The sequence below is a fragment of the Dendrobium catenatum genome, unplaced genomic scaffold (assembly GCF_001605985.2).
Source record: "Dendrobium catenatum unplaced genomic scaffold, ASM160598v2 original_scaffold_254917, whole genome shotgun sequence".
NCBI lineage: Eukaryota > Viridiplantae > Streptophyta > Magnoliopsida > Asparagales > Orchidaceae > Dendrobium > Dendrobium catenatum.
Window position 1 is genome coordinate 1,085,619 of NW_021573316.1, and position 22,391 is coordinate 1,108,009.

Below are 22,391 nucleotides of genomic sequence, written 5' to 3' on the forward strand. Positions count from 1 at the left end.
TCCCCTTCTTGATGTCCTTTCCTGGAGACCTCAGGATTTTTAAAGGGGATTTCATGATGACCAACTCAGAAGCACATCTGCTGTGAAATACATCATAGAAGGGGAATCGGATTTGGTATTTAGTTGTTCTATAAGTCACATCTTTTTAATTTTTTTATTATTTAGTTCATAGCTTTAGATGTTATAATGAGTTTATTTATCTACTTAACACCAAGCATTTTTTTTTCTCATCAAAGCTAAGTTAAAATCTGGTTTCTAATTGAAGCTTTTCTTCTCTTTGCAGATTTTTTCGAGACAATTCTATTGTTCTTGGCCAATGCTGCTGTCGGTCCTGTAACTATTGTACAGTTTTCTAACCTGTGTTCTTCTAATTTTTTTTAACATGTATTTTTCAATTTCTTTTTTCTTACCTTTGGCAAGCTTAGAAAAAGAGCAGGAAGGGATTTAAGCTTGTTTTCAGCTAATAAAGCTAATTTTGTATAAAAGGGAAGTTTGATATCATGCATGTTGTATTGCATCAGATATAATGATTTCTTCTAACTTTTTATCTCTCAAATCTCAAACTCAGTAATTTGGTTTGGAGTATCCGTTTGCTTTTAGCTCTTTATTGGATGCCAATCATTGAAAGTAACATTTGATGCCTTAGACTTTGTAGATCATACGCAATCACCATTGTTGAATACAAGGTATTGCTATATGTTTGATCAATTGAAGTTATCGGGCAAATCTATTTGGGTGACCAAAACACTGAAATATGGTGTTATCTATATGATGAAAGGGAAAGCTTAATTGTATATTGGAGAAACCAGAGCTGGGTGGTCGGACAGCAAAAACAAGGTACGTAATTCCTTTTTTCCTTTCACATAATATTTTCCAGCAACCTCACTTACGTTGCATAAATTTATGGAGGAATTCTCTACACATTTCTGTAATGTTTTTTTTTTTTGGGAGAAGTGAGAATTTTAGCTCCAATTACTGTAAATGAGAGGAGCTTGCGATTTGATCCTAAAGCCCATGCATACAAATAAACATTTGCTTGCAAGCTTATAAAAACAAAAATACTAATATCCCTATTGAATCAAGATAGTAAATAAACTTCGAGATGAAAGAATGATGCCCCAAGACACAAAAATAATTACTTGAGATTTTTTTTTTTTGGACATTTAGGTCAGTTAAGCCAAACTCATACACATCACATACGTCAGACTCGAACCCAAGACCTCTTGGTTGATAACCAAAGCTCTCAACCAACATATCAAAATGAGCTGCATAACTACCTGACATATTCAATAAAGGATTCTGCAGTCCGGCCGACAGTTGTGCCAAGAGGCTTGAAGAACCTATTTTTATTCCTCGGGGCAAATCACAACTGGATTGAGTGTGGGCATCATTTTGCTCAAATCTCACTAGCTGAATAATAGGTCTTCACAAACATAAAGAATTATGAAAGCCAACGTAGAAAAATACTTGAAGTTCCTTATTTTCATTTGTAATGAAGTAGCAAAAACCTAGTAGCCATCAGGAAAAAATGGGGCCAAAACTGCAGCGGCAAACACCATTCCAAAACCCCAACGCCCTACGTTAGTTAGATGAAAAGCACCATCTTGCAACCCTTGTTCGATAACTCTCAACCTCACTATTCTATTATGCAGCTTTTCTCCATTTAGAGATTATAAACCCTACCCTACATGATATTTAATATGATTGCTAACGACAGAGTATGAGGAATTTCCATCATCATTCTTCCTTACATTAAGTTCTCACCATAGAGAAATTATTTTGTGCGGATACCGGATGCAGAACATCGTCTGGATACCAACAAGAATGCGTCATGTCAGGGTACCTAGCTGTGGTATTGAGCGGTACCGAGCACATGGGTGACATGATGCATTCTTGTTGGTTTCTAGATGGCATTCGGTATCTGCACAGAATAATTTTTCCACTAGAGATTGTAAGCCGTTGCACAAACCGGAAGCTGATGAATCCTTTCTATAGTTGAGTTGCTTAGAATGTCACTTTCTTGGAGGGCTTGTAAAAGAAACATACCAAGCAGATAAAGATTTCCATTAGTGAGGACTGAGGAGGTTCTTAAGCAATAGCATGAGGAACTCACAATGAAATAAAATATGTGAGTGAGATTCAGTTTGGTTACTGCATAAGAGACACAATTCATCGATAATAATGCCTTTCTTTAAAGATTATTTGAAGATTTTAGGCTATTAAGAATTCCCATCTTTGTAACAATAGAAAACTAAAGAGAACATCCCCTGAATCAAATGAATTTGGTCTACTCAACTGGAGAGATTACTTCTAAAAAAATTTATCCTTAGCATCCGAAAAAGGAGAGATTATTACGTGCGGAGTTTGAACATAGTTTTTCGTCGGGACTCTAATCATATTTTATGTTTAAGAGAGAAAAAATTCATATCTTCATGTGATTGGAGTCCGAATGGCGTCCTGACTCCACACGAAATAGTTTTTTTCCCGAAAAAGAGGCTAGACTTGCCCTTCCATTCATGATTTCATTGAGATATTCTCATATTTGGAGGGATAGCAATGGTATTGTTGATTGTTCTTCCAATTAAGTGGTGAGTGCCTATTATGCTTCAAAAGAATAGATCTGTCCTATTAAAATCTACCATGATTATCACTGCTGAACATATTCTTCCTCTGCTTTTGTAATCTATAAATCATGAGTAAAATAATATCTGACCCCATATCTCTGTATACTGAATCAAGGGCGTCTATTTTTTAGACTTGAACTCCTCTATTAACGACTTGTTTATGTAGTGAATGTGAAACTGACTAAAATTCACCATTAAAGTTAGCTTCCTTTTGTAATTATATGGCTTTATAAATTATGCAATATAAACTGCATACTCAATATCAGGAGAAATTATTACGTGCAAATTCTGAATGTTGCTCGCATTTGGACTCCAATATAGACAAGCCATGTGATTCATACACCTTGTGTATATTTTATATACAATGTGTGCATAATACGAGAAATTATTCTGTGCGGATGTCGAACTCAGTTTATTGTTCGGAGATCAACTAGAATGTGCCACGTCAGCAGTATCGAGCTGGATACTGAGCTGGGTATCGAGCAGGGGGTGATGTGTCATATTCTGATTGGTCTTTGGACGACGTTCGGTGTCCGCACAGAATAATTTTTAGTATAATACACAACATGTGTGCAAATTATGTAGAGTCAGAACGAGTACGTATGTAATAATTTCTCAAATAGAGACTTGCAATTTAACTAATTTTGATTTGTCCAAAATAGAACCGTAAATAATCTCTGTTGTGAGTTTTGTTTGGTTGGTTCAATTCAATTAATTGAGCATCCAAAATCAGCTGATTTAATAAATTCATCAATCAAATCGTCCAAACCAAAATCGACTGAATGCACATCGTACTCTTTATTCTTTTGTTGTTCGTATTCTCATTCAATTTTTTTTTCTCATTTATTTATAGGCAACTATTATGTTTTTTTTTTTTTTTTGCCTATAAATAATTGAGAGAAAAAAAGAAGAAGAGGGATTCCCTATACTCCAAACAAGCCACACATAATGGTCCGATAAATTGTGTTGCAAAATTTTAAGGAAAAAAAATGTTAATCATTAGATATGTTTGAAGATTATTATAATCCAAATGTTTAGATATACTATTAATCTTAAAATATATTTAATGATTATAATGAAATTTTATTTATTTATTATTTATAAGCTCGCATAACCATTTGTTGTGTGTCGGAACATTCATAGCGGTAGAGAAATATATGATTAAGCGCCCTAATTTTGTACGAAGATCTAACACACATAAATAGATAAGATAAGAGAGAGAGGTGCAAGAGTCATAATAAATATTAAGATTTTTATGTGGAAAATCTTGAAAAGGAAAAAAAATAAGGGGGGATGGCCTGATTCTACTTGTTTTTATAGTAGATTATAAATGATGCCCCTTCTGGGGGAAGTCCTTAGCTCAATGGAGTAAATCTACATCATATAAAAGCACATTATATGATGAGTTGGAAGAATCTAATGATGTAAGAGTTGTTCTCAAAAGAAGGTTGGCATGTTCGTCCCACCTTCTGAGCTTGGGCCATGCAATTGATGCAACCTCCTCGAGCCACGCAATTGACGTGACCGCCTTGAGGTTGGAGCGATGTCCGCCTCAAATAGGAGGGATTAGGCTGGATTAGGTGGAATTGGGCGGGTATTTTAAAAATTAAAAGTATTTTAAAAATAGTAGCAGTGAATCGAGTTGGCTCATGTGCTTGCGAGTCGAACCTCAAACAAGCTTGAACTCGAGCTTGTTAGATAAAGGAGCTAAAACTTAAGCTCGGGTTTGGCTCGTGAACTCAATAAGCTTGGCTCGGAAGCCCATAATCGTGTCAACCTTGAGCTAGCTGCTCACTAACAACTCTAGCTTCATCTAATATTTTATGCCAGTAATTATTGCATATGGCTAATTTTGTTTTAATTGCCATATTTTCTCTCTTTATTATTTTTTAATTAGTCAATTATCCAAAAGGTAGGCCCCATTATAGCATGCACAAGAGAGGCAGGTGGGCCCCAGCTTCAGTCTGTTTAGGTTTGCGCCGAAATGAGCAAGCCTCTGCTGTATATATCGTTATAATGGAAGCAAATCTATTACTTGCATGTCTAGCTTCCAACATCTAATGATGTAATGGTGTTGTATCTTGACCAATGTTTAATTCTCAAAATATAAATATATTTTTGCACATTTGCTAATGATAATGTCATATATAAGGCTTTGTTTGATAATTTTTTTTTAATTATTTTTTAAAATAGTTTTTCAATTCAAAATTATTAGCTCAAAAAAATTTTGTATTTAAAAATTATTTTTAAAAATAGTAAAAAAATTATCTCAAATGAAATTTAAGATACATGTGCATAAGAAGATGATGAGTCAAATTTTATAATATGCATTCAAATAGTTTGTTCTTAAAAATTTTGATCATTGAGGGCAGTTTCTTTTATGGTGATTGATCTCAAAGCCCATACTTTTCAAATTAGGCTTCATTAAGGGAGAAATTGTTCTGTGTGTACACTTGACGGTCTGGAGACCAACAAGAATATGCCACATCACCCGGTACACAGCGGTACCTAGCAAAAAGTAATGTGGCGTGTTTTGGTTGGTCTCTGAACCTTTCGGTTCCGCACAAAATAATTTTTCTTATTCATGGCAGTTTTATTACTACTTAAAACATCTTTTTAATACAAAAATGTACTAAAAACCTGCTTTAAAAAATTGATAAGAAAGCCGTTCCAAACAAAAACTTAGTTATTTATATCTCCCTCTTACGATTTGGCAAAATTTAAGTTAGAAGCATCATCTTGTTAAAGTTTGGCTTACCTATTGGAAACATAAATCTTTTTTCTTGGCTGAGATATTTTTAGTTTATTAGCTCTTTATATTTCAATTAATGATTCATATTAATAGAAATATTTTTAATAAGCCTAAACCTACGACTTTCTTACTTTTTGAACTTTTCATACAAAAAAAGTCATATATATATATATATATATATATATATATATATATTCATGTGTGTATTTGTATATCATAATAATTAGTCAACTATTATCATATTAGTTTAGTCTTAAAGATAATTAATTAATCTTTCTCAATCTAAAATAAAATATTTAATTTTATAATCTAATTTTTTTACCACTTCTCATTTTCAGAATTTATCATGCAATATGTACCAAATATTATGATAAATTTATTAAAATTGAAAAGGATTAAGTCACATGTGATAATCACATATTGAAGATAATATTTCAAAGTACACATAAATTGACTAGGCATCTCTAAATAAGACAAATTGCGACATTAATTAGGAATTTTTACTTAATTGAAATTTGAAAGAATTATTAATTAAATTAATTACATTGAAAGTAACAAAATTATAATTTATATAATATATTATTAATATTAATTTTTAGATAAAATATATTTTTATGCATTTTTTTAATATAATAGAGGCATCAAAAATAATATTTAAATATATAAATTTTTGCTTAATATAATTTAGATTATAATATATTAAAATAACTTTTATTCTTATTTTGCCCAAATTCGGCAAACTCTGAGAAGTAAGCACTGAGGCAATACTGAGCTCTCTCAAGTTCCGAATTCCTGGACCGAAAAACACGACCCTTCACGTGCCGTGCTGTAGCCGGGACCCATGCATGTAGCCATTCCTGTAGCTACACCCGGTTCAGCGCTACAACGGGTCCACCGCATTGACTCGTACGTACTTCTCATCTCACGATATGATGGAAAAAAAGTAGGAGAGCCGACAAAATGGAGGAGGATGAGGGAGAAAGTCATCATGAGTTTTTCTGACCTTCATAAAAGAGAGAGAGAAGAGAAGAGGAGAGAGAAAGATGAGAGAGAAAGAGATGAAGAGAGAGAAAGTTGTGTGTATTGGGCGGCAAAACTGGTGCTGCTGTCTCTATTTATTGTGGGCTTTTAATTGAGCTTTCTTTATTAGTTAGCATCGAATGGGTGATATAAATCTCAGATTGTGTAATTATTAGCTTAAATTTCTTCCATTCTTCGAAGTACTTAAATTATTATATAATTTCACTAATGCTGATTAGTTTTAGTTTTGCCTCTTTGGAAAGTGTGAGCCTCCAAATTGTGATGATTAATTGTGTTATTTATGGTTGAAAATATCTTTCACACCATAAATTTTACTCCAATTTATAATTACGGGCGGGATAAAGAATGTCATCGGGAGATCCGGAGATCATCAAAATGCGTCACATCAGTGGTACCAAGCTATACCGAGCACATGGGTGATGTGGCGCATTCTTCTACTTGGTCTTCGGAAGACGTTCGGTATACGCACAGAATAATTAATATAATGAAAGGTTAAGGTTTCGTTTGGGACAACTTTTTTATTGTTCTCTAAAATGACTTTTTAGTACAAAAATTTCTAATTGAAGATATCTTTTAACTAAAAAGTTGCTTTAGAAAGCATTAAGAAAGTTGTCCCAAACGGAGCCTCATTCAACGTGAGTGAGAAAAATGTTTGAGCATAGTTTGAATTGTATTTTTTCCATTTGTATCTTTTTCGGAATTGATTTATTTGAATTATGTTATGTATACAATTGAATGCTCTAATTATACCGATAGAGTCATATTATACTTTTAACGGGACACAATGGAGAAAAAAGATTCATTTAACTGACTCCACGTAGTGGGAAAAATGATTGATGTTGTTGTTGTTGTTGTTGTATTCAAATAGTTTAAAAAAAATTTAATCAATTGAAGACATTATTAGGAGCTAGATGCTCCTAAGGACTTCTAGAGCATGTTTGAATTAGCACCATTAATGTCTTTTATTTGTATATTCTCTTCTCAATCTTATTATTACTATAAGAACATTCTAAATGCTTAGATTTAATTATTTATTAAAGTAATATCATTCTTGTAATTATCAATATAAACATCTACTTTGCACTTTGTTATACATATCATATAACATAATATAGTTCATGGATTACTCTTTTTATATCTACCTTATCATATATTGTGCTATATCTATTGTGATTGCTCTTCTCCACATCAACAATTGTTATTCTTAATATATCAACTACTATTATAGTTGTTTTAATTATTATGTTCGAATGTTGTTCGAACTTTGTTCAAATGGATTAAACGATGATTTGAATCATCTTCGATCAAAATCTTTTTAAATATTGTTCAAAACTTATGTGAATCAATGATGATTGACATATTTTGCATACGTAATCTACTTTAAAAAAATAGGAAAAATTATTCTGAGCGGACACCAAACGGTTCGGAGACCAATCAGAACGTGATGGACGCATTTTGCATCCGGCGCTGAGCACCAGTACCAAGCAAAAAAGTGATGGGCACATTTTTGTTGGTTTCTGAATCCCATGATTCCCATCCGGAGTCCACACATTTTTTTTTTCGAAACTAGAGATTTTAGTTTTAATTGAACTTTTTTCAACATATTTCTTGAATTTCGACTATCATAAGGCAAGTAATGTCAATTTTCTTTAAATAAATTATGTAAAATTTTAACACTTGTGTGCAATATCAATACTTTCAAAATGAAATTTTCTATTTCTTCTTCTTTTACATATTGGGAATTAAAATTTAAAATATTAAATCTTTATCAAAGCTAAAATATGTTTTTTTTTTCAAACCAAATATTTAATAAAATTAAAACATAATATATATAATAAAATCAATTAGATAAATATGAATTTGTTCTGCTTAAAAAAAATCATAATTTATAAAGAACCTCTTTTAATTTTTTTCTTTCCTATTATGTATAAAAATCAAAGAAAGCGAGAGAGAGAGAGAGAGAGAGAGAGAGAGAGGGTTCATTATTCGAGAGAAGAGTTAAAGCTATGAGAAGGAAGAAAGAAGGAAAAGGGGCTTATCGAGCTCTGCCAAGACGTTGCAGAGAAGCAGCGTTGGGAGACAAAATGGCAAAATCAGGACTGTGAAGAAGAAGAAAGAAGGATACGTCTCTGTCTTGTATCTAATGCTATTATTCAGACGCCACCACAAAGATACTGTTTACTATCTTTAGATAAAGATATTCTAGAGAGAGAAAGAACAGATACACTTCATGAAAATATTTATTCACCACCATACACAAATTTTTCTCTCCAGTTGAATATACTAACCAGAAATCATAATCTTTCATTAAAAACCGTAGCTACAGCTTTCTTACAAGAACAGAAATATTTTTCAAAATTGAATCAAATGACCGTTTCCCCTACTGCTTTTTTGCTCTTAAATGATCATTTCATCCAATTTTGAACCATTTTTTCAGATAGAATAACATTCAGGATTTCGTTTGAGACGACTTTCTTCTCTATGCTTCTTAAAACAGCTTTTTTTACCGGAAAGAAAGCTGCTTTATGAAAGAAAGCCGTCCAAGCCTCAATCACACATTAGAAACGAAAAAAAAAAAAAACCTTACAGCTGATCCCAGTATACGTACAGGTGAACTATGCACAAGAAGAGGTAAACCCAATAAGATCAACAATAGAACATAAGCTTCTTCACACTATCTCTAATCTTTGGCAAGGGCTCAGCTTTAGGAGGAGCAGTTCTACAGATTGTAGTGCTGTGCTTTACTTTCTGGCAATCCGCTCTCTCAAGATATAATCTTCCTCTATAAGCAGCTAAATGAGCATAATAAGCAGGTGGAACAAGAGAAACTGGTTTAGTACATCTCACAAATGTGTAACATAAATCATGTATAAGCTTCTGAAACTCATCAGATTTGAATTTATTCTCATCCCACAACACATGGTAATGTGTTGGCCTACTTGTTCCTTTCATCCCCCAATGGCTACAAAGATAGAAATCAAATTCTCTTGGATGAGTTATGACAGTATCCACGACTGTTCCAGGTGGGATATTCTCATCACCAAAATGAACTTTTTGATTCATAAAAAGTCTAGTATGGTGTCTCTTCTGAACCACTGCAAAGGTTATTGAAGGTTTGTAATCATGGAACTTTGAACAAGCCATCTGAATTGCTCTCAATTCATCTTTCAAAACCTTCTGAAACTGCGTCTCGCTGACGCCGTCTCTGAAGAAGATGATCTTGGTAGGAAGCTTGTGAACCGAGGCCGCGAAATCTTCGAGCAATTCAAATACCATTTGCTCGAGTTCTTCGATGATTTCTTGTCGGTGGGTCTGTGATCTCATTCTGGGAATGTATTTGTTTGCTGCAGGCCAGTTCATGCTGGCCACAACAGCAGCAACTGATGGGCTTGAATCATCTAATGGATGTGGGTGTGTTACATCTGCACCCATGAAGATTGCGGGTTCATCGTCGTCGAAAATTCTTGGAAATTGACAGGGAATGGTGTTGAAAAGAGCCATATTGCTTCCTCCTAGTTTAGCATTGATTTTAAGAGCTAGATTTGCAAGGAATTGGGAGCTGAGTTTAGCTAGATTGGAATATAAGCAGCACTGACTCACAACACCAATGCCAGTTTCAGCAATTCTTTTCAGATCTGCATATCCTTTGTGTTTCTTCTCCATCACAAAGATCATAAATTGGAGATTTCCTGAAGAAGCTTCATGAATTTTTCTAAGCTTGGAATCTAAAGCTGCCACATTGTTCAGAATCTTCATCTGCTCAAATAAAGGGGTGATGATAGTGTTCTTGTTCAACATTATACCGGATTGTTCGCATCGATGAGAGAGCTGGTTAATGAAATTGGGAATGGAGGACCTCTGTTCTGAGGTGCCACCAAAGCTTATCAAAGCCCATCTTTTTATCTGAGATCCCTCGGCGACATGGCTGTTGATAAAATTCCACTGTCGATCTTGCCGAGTCGGAGTAAGATCCCTTATGTGCCCGCCATCACCGAGTTTTAGCTTGGGAGGTTGGAGGATTCTTCCTTGGAGTTGGGTCATCTCCTTTGAAATGTTAAGCTTGAATTCTTTAGCATAGCAACCACTGCAAAATTTTCTAATTTAGAACTTAGAGCAACTCATCAAAAGCATATAATGTAAAGAAGGAACTTCCAATTCATATAGCATTTTATGATAATGAAGATATAGGACTTTATGTGATCACCTGGTTGGGCCATTTTCTCCTTTGATGATCTTATTGATAATATCTCTTCGTTCTGCTGGTTTTTGACAGCCCATCTTGAAAATCTTTGCAGTCTGATCATCTGAGAGTTTTCCTAGAAACTTCTGTCCATCACAGACCATGCACAGCTCCATGGGAAGATAGCATGGCTTGCTCCTGCTTATCTGCAAACATGGAAGGTTTTTGAATTGTATCTCATAGTTGTAGTGATCCCTATAGTACTCAACTAATGAAAGATCCTTTCCGTCCCTGTCTCTGAACTTCAGATTCTCTGCAACTTCATTTGTCAAACTATAAACTCGATATCTTTGATCTGTTTCCCTATGACATACAAAAATTCTAATGTTTTTCAAAGCTTTCTCAACTTCCTTCTTCTCCTCCTCAGCCAAACGCCTTGTTTTACTCTCAGAAAGATCTTTTAAGGACTTGCAATGTTTCTGTAAGTAAGGAATGATGCCAATGCTCTCATGAAAAGCTGTCACTGAGAAATCCAAGTTGAGTGCTAAGCCTTGCTGAGTCGGTCTAAGACTCTGGAAGAAACCTCTTAATCCCACAGCTCCTCCACCAATGTCTTTAACTCCTCCCATGGAGCTCGAAAACAGAGATCGTCCAATCGATATGCAATTCTCTGCAGGGCTTTCTCGAAGAACGACATCTAAAGCATGGAGATAGTCTTGAGGAAGAGGAACTCCATCCTTTTCATCCTCTTTCAAATACTTATTCAAGTCCTCTCCGCTCAATTTGGAAGCCAATCTGATACTAACTCTAAAAAGCTTAGATTTTGGGCTCGCAAACACATTAACACCATCTCCCTTGTTCAAAGATTGAGATTTGGCCATTGGTAGACTGACAAAAAACTCAATCCTATCATCTTGGAACTCAACAGAGCTATAAAGATTCTTCCTTCCATCAAAGACTGGCATGGCGCCTGCGAGGACATCGGAGTTCTCCATAACAAGCTTACTCTTGATCTTTCGGGCTATTTCCTTCGAGGGCCGCGGCGAAATATCAACATCATAATGAAAAATTGTCTGCTTTGGATCAAATTGGACAAGGAAATGGTTAGCTAGAAGAGAAATTGAAGAGCCTTCATTGCCACCATGGTCTGGTCTTCGAGCCGCCGCCATTGGAGACGCAAGCTTTGTGTCTGCATTTAAAGAAGCTGCTGAATTCATGGCTTTACCTTCCTTTACTGGTAACATACTGGTTTTCGGCTTAATAAGCTCCATATCTGAGTAGGTTCAGCTCAAATGAGAAACTAGCACAACCATTACAAATAAATCAAAGAAACAAAATGCAATTTTAGCAGTTTTTTTTTTTCTGAAAAATGTAAAAAGTTCACACCTTGCTTAAAAAATTAAATAAATAAATCCAAACAGTGGTTGATATATGGCCAAAAAAGTTCCAGGAATCAAATTACATGTTTATCGTAGGGAAAATAAAAATTAAAAAAGTAAACTTCGAACAGAACTGAAAAAAAAAAGAGGCTAGTGGATAGGTAGACTACAACCTGAAACAAAAAATAAAAATTAAAAGCAAGGAAGAAGCGCCGAACCTTGAGGAATGGGCAGTAATGCAATTTCAGCATCTGAAGATCCAGACCGAGGAGGCTTTTGAGGCCGGAAGTTCTTCTGATACTGAACTTTTGATCTGGGAAAAGTAAGATGAGGAAGAGATGGAGTTGGCGGTATGAAGAGAAGCAAAGGCGGTGTGATAGGAAGAGGAAGAAGAGCAGGGTGAGCTTGGTATCCTCTATGCAAGTAGAATCTCTCATGAAGAGGAAATTGAGCAGTGTTGCAGAGCTCCATTAGAGTGTTTGGTTGAGTCCTCCTTCCTCTCAAAGGATTGCACTTTCTGCTACCTTTCTTCACATCTTTAGCTTCATCCATGCTTTCTTTCTCAACCTTTGTCTTTCTCTCTCTAGAGGGAGGGACAAAGAGTATGTGGGCAGATATGAGAAGCTCAGGACAAATGAAGCAGAAGGGATTGTTATTATTATGCTGACAAAAGGAGGAAAAGGAGAAGATAGGATAGTAGATATGTTGGGTTTAAACTTAAAGTTTCCTTCTTCCTGATGCTTCTGTTGCCCACTGTTCTAAATTCCTCAAAAGTAGTATGGGATTTATGGAAGAAGTGAATAGCAAAGGGACATAAAGCCAAGAAAGGAGTTTGAAATAGGCTGGCTTCTCTAGGAGTTCAATATTGATCAATGGAGTATATTTATTTATTATTATTATTATTAATTATTATGGCTCATCTATATGCAATTGCATGGTTTTCATGTAATTATTGATGAGATATAATATATTATATGGAGAAGGATAATATAGGGAAAGGTGGTGGATCAATATTTTATCTTCTACTATTTATATCATAAATGTATAAAGCATTTCAATATACATTATCCTCCATAGTGATTAGAATAAAAAATATATATTTTTTTTCAATAAGCTCTTCTATGTTGTAATATGTTTAAACTTATGAAATTTTTAATTATTTTAATTAGACAAATCTATAAATTTAACAATTTAACATTTTACATTTGTAATATTTTTTAGTATATAATATGGCTGTCTAAGTTGGGTCATGGGTCAGGTTCGAAACTGATCCGACACTGTTCGACCTGATCAGAGCCTAATCCTTTTTTGCAAAAGGGTTGATTTTTTGGACCTGAACCCGACCCGCTTCAGATATGTTTTGCTAAAATTAGTTATCTAGTCTAAGATAACTTTTAGAGTGATTGTTAGAGATGCTTAGTTAAGCATTTATATGATGACCATATGTTGAAAGCATTCAATCATTATTATTGATAACAAATAATGATATTTCTCTCATTTCCATCAATGTCTCACACATTAGCAAGAAAAAAAAAACAAAATAGAATGGTGCAAAATGAAGAAGAGATTGTGAGGAGCATTTTAATTTCTTAATGTGAACCAAAACATTTTTTTTTAAACTATTCCTTTAGATTATCACTATGTAATGAGGTAATAGACTAAAATTGTATTGTAACAATATTAAATGTTATGATGTATGAAGATGAAAACCCCTTCAAACAATATTATTCAAGAACACACCCTCAAATAATATCATTGAAATTTATATTATTATCATGAGGAGCTCTCTTAATACATTCCATTTGTTCACCAATGAGGTCATGAACTCTATGCAATATGTAAACATTGTAAGGAGTGTTATAAGGGCTTCCACCACCTCATAAAGGCTCTATGATTATAAAAAAAGACATTATTGCACAAATCTTAGTGAGATCCAAAGGCTTCTACCACCTCATAAAAATTTTGATTTCATGAACTAGAAAATTGCATGTTAGTTGGTTCCTGTGGGAAGGGAGGGATGGCCTGCAATGCAATTTGTTATATATACCTTGCCAAATGTCACTTTTTGAACAAAAAACTTCATTGGAGTTTATATATTTTGCTTAATGGATTGCCATTGATCTTATCAATAGCTTGCTTGAATTAACCATAAAGTATGCTTTGTCACCTTTGGGATTCTCTCTCTCTCTCTCTCTCTCTCTCTCTCTCTCCCCTTCATATTTATTTCCAACTTCATTTTCATTTTGATAGTATTCAAATATATCTATTTTATAGTAGGTATTATTTTTATAATTAATTAATGTAATAGACATTTTCATTACTTCTCCTATTTTTCTATAGAGAGAGAGAGAGAGAGAGAGAGAGAGAGAGAATAATGGCATGGAAACTTGGCCGAGGCTTCCAAGATAGTCATAGATTGATAAAATAGAGGAATCCAATCAATTATACATTTATATATATAACCTTGACCTCGCATTCAATAATTCATTGCAATATATGAAATGTTTGATTAATATTTTATTTGCAAAATATTTAAATGCTCATGTAAATTATGTAAAGTATTGTCCAATTTCCACAAATAAGCCAAACAATTTCTCTTAATTTAAGAAAAGAAGCAAAATTCTTATCGTCAGTTGAAAATTAGTCATTGATATATGCAAATTTTAGTTTATTCTATTTGCTCATCATCGCATGAAATGCCAAATGATCGTTCAATTAAGAACTTTTTGCTTTTAAATATGGATTTTAGTTATTATCGATGGATCGATTTCAGTTGAAATGGATGTGAAATTTATTTTATGGGAAGGGAGGCATAAGGGGCCGGAATCCATAGAGATTCCGTCAGTGTCAGGGCATTTAGCTATATGTATCTGTACTATTTTCTATATCTGTTCTGTTCTGTACGAAATTGTGATTATGATATGATATGATCCGTACGATTCTGATTTCTGATTCTGACTCTGTTGATTTGTTCTGTTCTGATACGATCTGTACGACTCTGATGTGATTTGATACCTGTCCGTAAGTTTTGATTTCCAATTCTGTTCCGATTTCTGATCTGATTTCTGTCCGATGAATTTGGTTCTGTTTTCTGAGAATTTAGATTGGTGGTTTGTTGCTTTGCTGAGCTGTTGAGCTCACCCTTGCTTTCTGGTGGTTTTCAGGTTCTGGGAAGGGCAAGGAAGTTCAGGACTAGGTTTCAGAGTCTGATCAGATTATGTACTTTTGTACTTTTGATTTTTGTACAGTCATGGCTTTTCTGTTCTGTCTTTCTTTCTGTTGAAAGCCATGTACTGTTCTGTAGATGATTATTTTGAGGAAATGAAAAGATAGATGTTTTGTTCCGCTGCATTTGATGTTTTTAGTAGCTCTGTTGTTCTGTGTGCTTCTGTTGAGTTAAGAATTTGAAAGATCAGTTCAGTAACCTAATCCAAAGCCAGATCCTGGTTAAGAAAGGTCTCTCGTCGCGATCCGGCTCGGGCGGGATCCGTCCCCGTCGGGTCGGGTCGTGACAGGGGCAATTGCGTAAAAACTCATATAGACAACCTAAAAAGCCATATAATAAAAAAAAATTAATTTTTTTAGGGGGGTCAATTGCCCCCCCTCAATACCATGGGGTTCCGCCCTGCAACCCTCCATGGTCCAATGTAGGATGAGGCCATCCCACATGACATCATTCATGGCAAGGGTCCCATCCTTTTGTATTGCAAATGTGATTAGCATTGACTTTATGGAGTGCATCTTTGTGGGCAACATTGAGAGTCTGAGTAAGGAAAAGTGGTTATGTGCGATGTTCGGACGCGTCCGAAGGTCAATTCGGATGCGCCACATCACCCAATGCACAATGTGTTGCACAATGCATTGGATGACGTGGTACGTCTGGATTGCCTTCGGATGAATTCAAACACCACACAGAAATAATCTCTCATGAGTGAGAGGGCTCATAAGGACTCTCCCCAAGTATTCCTTCATAATGGTTGCCTCATATGAAGGCCATGAGCACCCCTAAAATACAAAGAAAAAATTGTTTTAGCTATGATGTATGATGTTATGCAAATAGATATAATAATTCATGTGAATTAAATTAACTTAGTGCATTGAACACAACATCTTTGTGTAAATTATATAAATTAGAACTTCTTCACATTTACTTATATAGAGGGTGAAAAGAAGATAATAATATAAATTATTGATATGACATTGTCACTTGCAAATGTAAAACTAAGACATTTTTTTTCAAAATTTTCACTCTTTTTTGAATAAAATATAGAAACTAAACACTTCATTTGACGTTAGCCAATTGTAAGACATTTTGATCACTATTATTTGGGACAACTTTATTGCTGCTTTCTAAAATAGTTTTTCATTATAAAAATTTTAATTCTAAAATTTTTTGCACTAAAGAGTTGCTTTAAAAAACAATACAAAAATTGTCCCAAACAAAGTCTAATTTATGCCCCAAAATAGTACGTAAGAGTTGTCTCATTAGCATATAGATCTATTTAGTGCATAAGATGAGAAATAAATTTTCATTATTATCTATTTAAAAATTCAAAATAAATATATATTTTTGGGTTAACCCATTGACCCATTAACCCATTTCACATTTGTCAACTAATATTTCTTCGAATTATATATGAAGAAAATTATAAATACTTTCTTGCTTTGAGAAAAAAAATAAAATTTTATAGCTTTTGTTGATCTAAATTATGTAAATAATAGTTGTCACATCATGATAAAAATGAAAATTAAAATATTGATTATTGTCACTATATATTTCATGCTAATTTTGTGTACTATTAATTTTTATTAAGAACCTAGCTTGAATATGGTCTTCATTCTAATTTATAATTTATGTTAAAATGAAATTAATTAAAATTGGCTTGCCTAACACTTTCAAAGAAAAAAATTTCATTACATATGCCTATAAATGAAAACCCTAAGAAGAATGAAAATGTTATTTATAATAAAAAAGCTCAAGGTCTGTTGAATTCAAATCTATCAGTGGATTATATCAGAATCTTGCTTGCAAAACAAATGGAGAAGAAGGCAGAGGCAGAGACACAGAATTTAGGGTTTTAATATGAGAACAGGCTTTGGGATTACAAGAGTTTAGGTGTTTATGTGTAAGAGAGCTTAATCAGATTTATTTTTTTATTAATCAAAATTCAAATCTAAATCTTATCGGACTAATTAATTAATTCAATTTTAGATGTTTATGCCAATAAATATTTTTTATAAGATAATGGAAACTAATTTTAGATATTGTTCAGTTAACCGAACTAAAAGCCTTTTTGCTTCTTGTTTTATTTGATTTGTTTATGTTATTAACATTAACTGATTTTGATTAGTACTAATCATGCTTAGTTTTTTGTCTTATTGTTGTATGTATATGGAGTAGGGGGGTATAAATATTCTAATTGTGTATGTGTGGAGGCAGATTTGTTGTATTTGTTTTTCAAAGGAAAATTTGTTTCCAATCTTCTTTTATATACATATATGATATAGCCAAAATTGCATAGATTCTATTGAGATTAAGCCTTTGTTTATGACAACTTTTTTTTATGCTTTCTAAAACAGTTTTCTAGTATAATTTTTTTTACTTAAAAGATATTTTAAAAACCAGTAAGAATACTATCTCAAACGAAGCCTAGCTCAGCCGACTAATAGGAGTTGACATATGGGGTATATGAATTATGAAATTAAAGTAGTCAAAAGACAAGGGTTCATTGAACCTAGGGTTAACGAGGAGTCGCCGTTGTTATTTGAATTCAACATATTGAAGGGACAGTAGTTGGACGATGAGAGTTGAATGATCATAAGTAGGCTATAGTTACTGAAGAATCGTAGTCATGTGATGGTGGTCGGAGGAATATAATTGGGTGATGATGGAAAATCGTAATAGGGGAAGAATGGTGGGACGACCATAACCTAGTGATAATGGTTGAATGATCAAGCAGTCAGAGGTTCGTTGTTTAATGATGATGGTTAGAGCACTATAATCAAGTAATGGTGGATGGTGAACTATAGTTAGGTGATGATAGTTGGTTGAAAGGCCAAAGTCTATCAACAAGGGTATGAAAACTATTGTTGAGGAATGTTTTGACAAAGAAGTTTTGGTGGTGGTTTGACGATGAAGCCCTAGTGGTGGTCTGATGAAGGCAATTAAGCGATCGTCCTAAGACAACAATAAGACGATGGTCCTAAAATGACAGTTGGATGACAACGTTGGTCAAAAGGATGGTATGATGGTGGCAGTCGGGCAATGGTTTGATGGTGACAGTCAACTAGTGGTTTAACGATGGTGCTTAAATGGAGCTTTAGGACTCTTCAAGTCTCAAAGCTCTCATAAATTTCAAGCTAAGGTTTAAGCACCTTTCATGTAGAGATTGGCAACCTATTTACCTAATTTTGAAAATGGTATGCCCAAAAAATATAACCAAGATATGGAACAATACTCCATCCAACAACTCTTTTTGATTCCCTCAATCTCTGATCATTCTTTAAGCATTTAAATACCTTCATGATATTGGATTAGATTATTTTGGACTCGTCGAACTTGCTTTGTCGAGATGCTCTCGATTTAACTATAAGCATGCAAGACTTATAAATCATTTGGTCATTCAATTAGTACGTTGAAGTTTTTTACTATGCTTCAAGTGCTTGATCTGAGCTCATTCAGACTCGGATCAAACCACTTTCTATCATTTAGTTCGTTTCACTAAGATACTCATTTTGACTATAAATTTGCTAAAATTAAAATATGGGCGTTAGGTAATGCTCGTCAAGAATCATAAGAAGACATGAAAGACAAAAAACTCAAGGATAGCTTGAGAGTACAGTTTAGTTCCACTTGCAACTTGTATTGTCTTTTGTAGGTTTGTTATAGAATTTGTTGAATGTCATCTTCATTATCCTCGTCATCATACATATCTAATTATTGTAAGTCAATTCATAATTATTTATTTTTCTTCTATTGTCTTTGTTTGGCATTATTTGAGACAACAATTTCCATTTTCTTACATATAATATATCATAATTTTCATCCTAATCTTTTATTTTGTTTTTTAAAATAATTTTATATCAATTTTATTTGAAAATTTGTTAAGATTATCCATTTTTATAATTTGTTTTTAGTTTTATCATATATTTATCATATATTACTCTAAATTGATATCATCAAAGCTTAGGAAATTATTTGATTGGATATATTTAAATTTTATATATTTTGAAATTGCATTACACTTTGACTATATGCATGTTAGAAATACATAAATTATTTAATCGAACACTTTGATATTAGACATAAAAAATAAAAAATTACATGAAAAATTAATAATAAAGACTTTGATATATGAAAGAGATCTATGCAATTTAAATATTTTTAATAACTTTGTAATTAAATTCTTAAATTCTAATTTAGTTTAAAATGTTTTATATTAACATTTATTAAAAGAGCCGGCTCACAAGGTAATAAGTTGGGTCATGATTAGCTCAAATTTGGTTCGTCTGCTCACAAGTTAAATTATTTTTTTTTTAATTTTACTTTTGATATAAAAATTATTTTAAAAAGTTAAAATATATTATGTAATGCTAATTTAAACTTAATTTTTAAATAAATTTTAAGTTAATCGAGTACCTCAAAGAGCTTACAAGCTCAACCAGGTTCAGCCCGAGCTCCAACTCTTATATGAGCTCGAACTCATGACTATTTAAATTTGACTTGTGAAGTCGTTAAAAAAGTCTAATTCAAGCTGACTCGTAAGATATATATTAATTCATAAGTTTTGAATTTCAAATCTTTTAGTTAATAATCAAAGCTCGCAACTAATCGAACAAGATAGGCTTAATTATTCTGTGCAGATGTCGAACATCGTTTGGACTTTGGAGACCAATCAGAATGAGCCACATCACCCCTTCTCTCGATACCGTGGCTTAGTACTACTCGACACCGCTCAGTATTGCAGCTCGATAATACTGACGTGTCACATTTTGATTAATCTCCGAATAGCTTCCACATAAAATAAATTCTGACAATATAGGCTGCTTAATGTTCAGTATTTACATTTACGGTCAAAAACAGAAATAGTGAAAACTGAACAAAATATTATAATTGAGTAATGCAACGACTACTAACAACTTATAAATATAATACATTTTCTTTTTCGCTTAATAGATACATGAATGATAGTTGACATTTATGATAGGGACAGGTGGGCCCACCATAGTTTGACCAACTCTTTATTTTTCTCCTGCAAAAGGGACTAAATATATGTTATTATATAAATTTTTTATTTATTAAAATGCAAATCTTTGAAAGCGCCAAAGTACTCAATTAACTAACATTTTTATGCTTTGAATTTTATTTAAAATTTAGGTTTCTATTTCTAAAATATTTTTTTTAGTAAAACAATTTTAATAATAAAAAATTATTTTATGAAGGAGTTAAAAAGTTGTCTCAAATAAAAATTTGCTTTAATTCCACCAATTTTTTGCTTATGGATAATTATCACTTGGCTCCTTTAATGTTTAAATATTATGTAATCACAAGAAATTTGACAAAATTTTAAATCTTGTTAGGTTAATTTTTTCATAGTTTCTATTATTTTAATATTAAAATTACATATTTGCACTTAAATTATATGATATATCGATATTTTATGAAAATAAAATTATATAAAAATCTAAACACATAAGTAATATATAAAATGTTATCTAAAATATATGAAAGCAATAGAAAATATATTTAAAAAGTATTATTTAAAGAGATTTAATAGTTTGTTAAACCTCAAGAAATTATACAATTATTAATTAAAATTTATTAGAAATGATGATAATTATCTCCAACACCATAGCCCATAAAATATACAAAAGGATGCATATTTATTACACTGCAATATGAACAAACCTAAGATAATAATAATAATAATAATAATAATAATAATAATAATAATAATAATAATAATAATAATAATAATAATAATAATAATAATAACAATACTACAACAACTTCAAGCTTTAATCCCACTACGTGGGATTAGCTACATGAATTCTTTTTCTCCATTGTGTCATGTTAACATTCAAATTCTCATTTAAATTTAATTAAAAAAAATGTTATTTCTAATATTTTCTAGCAAAGACTAGGCCAAATCCAATATACATACTCTCCTAATCGGGTCATGGGAAGGCTGACTTTTTTTGTTCAAGCCATGTAAGGTAACTCTCTCTAATCTTATATGCCTCTAGCATTATTCCAACCTTTCAAGTATATACTCATTTCAAATACTATCTCTAAGAGTGAAGCCACTCATCCAGATTCCACGTGAACATTCTAATATATGCAACACTTAATTTTATGTTTCTCTTTTAATAGCCAATATTTTGTAACGTTGCAGATCTCAATACCATCTTATACACTTTTTTCTTAAGTTTGAGAGGTACTTTTCTTTCGCATAAAGGGCCTAATGCATTCCTTTACTTCAACCATCCAACTTGAATTTTACTAATAATATCCTCATCTATTTCAACATCACTTTGAACAATTGATCCAAGATATCTAAAATATGTACTCTTATTAACGACTTAATCTCCTCCTACTAAAATTACACTCAGTGTAGAAGTTTTAGATATACTCAAACGAAAACCTTTAGCATTTAAAAGTTGACCTCCATAATTCAAGTTTTCTTTTAACTCCCTCTCTAGTCTAATAAAAAAAGAAGAATATAATTAACAAAAAGCATACACCAAGATACGTCCCCTTATAACTGTCTAGTAAGAATTCATGACTAAAGAAAAAAAGATACAAACTTAAAGCTAGTCTTTGATGTAATCCAACTGAACTAAGAAAATATATGGTCAAACCACCTTGTGTTTGAATAGAAGTAACTCCTTTCTTTCTTATAACAATCCTGAGCACTTCTCTCGGAACCTTATCACATGCTTTATATAAACTAATGAATGTCATATGTTAGTTATCCCTAATCTCTTTATACTTCAACATCAAACCTCTGAGCAAATGTATAGCTTCCATAGCAGACCTAGTCGTATGAATCCACGTTGATTTTGAGAAACATTAGTATTACATCATAATCTATGCTCTATGCTCAATTACTCTCTTTCATAATTTTAATGTATGACACATTAGCTTAATTCCTCTATAAGTTACACACTCTTGTGCATCACCATTATTCTTAAAAATACAAAAAACGAACTCTTTCTCCATCTGACATCTTTTTAGTCTTCAAAATAATATTAAGGAGTTTAGTAAACCAAGAAATTATTTGATCTCTTAAGCATTTCCACACTTTTATTAGGATATATATCATCTAAGGCCTATTGTTTTTCTATATTTTATTTTCTTTAAAGTCTCGCTAACTTCAATTTTACTAATACGACAATAAAAATAAAAATCTCTA

General features: G+C 32.6%; 1 protein-coding gene across 1 annotated transcript; it reads right to left on the bottom strand.

Annotated features, from left to right (window-relative positions):
• Window positions 1-9,063: 9,063 nt before the first annotated feature.
• LOC110103520 (protein argonaute 7) lies at window positions 9,064-12,589 on the bottom strand. The gene is made up of 3 exons (XM_020832268.2): window positions 12,195-12,589; window positions 10,622-11,870; window positions 9,064-10,501 (listed from the first exon to the last, which is right to left on the bottom strand). Exons 1-3 carry the CDS (start codon window positions 12,526-12,528, stop codon window positions 9,064-9,066), a joined length of 3,021 nt encoding a protein of 1,006 aa, XP_020687927.1. The 5' UTR covers window positions 12,529-12,589.
• Window positions 12,590-22,391: the final 9,802 nt, after the last annotated feature.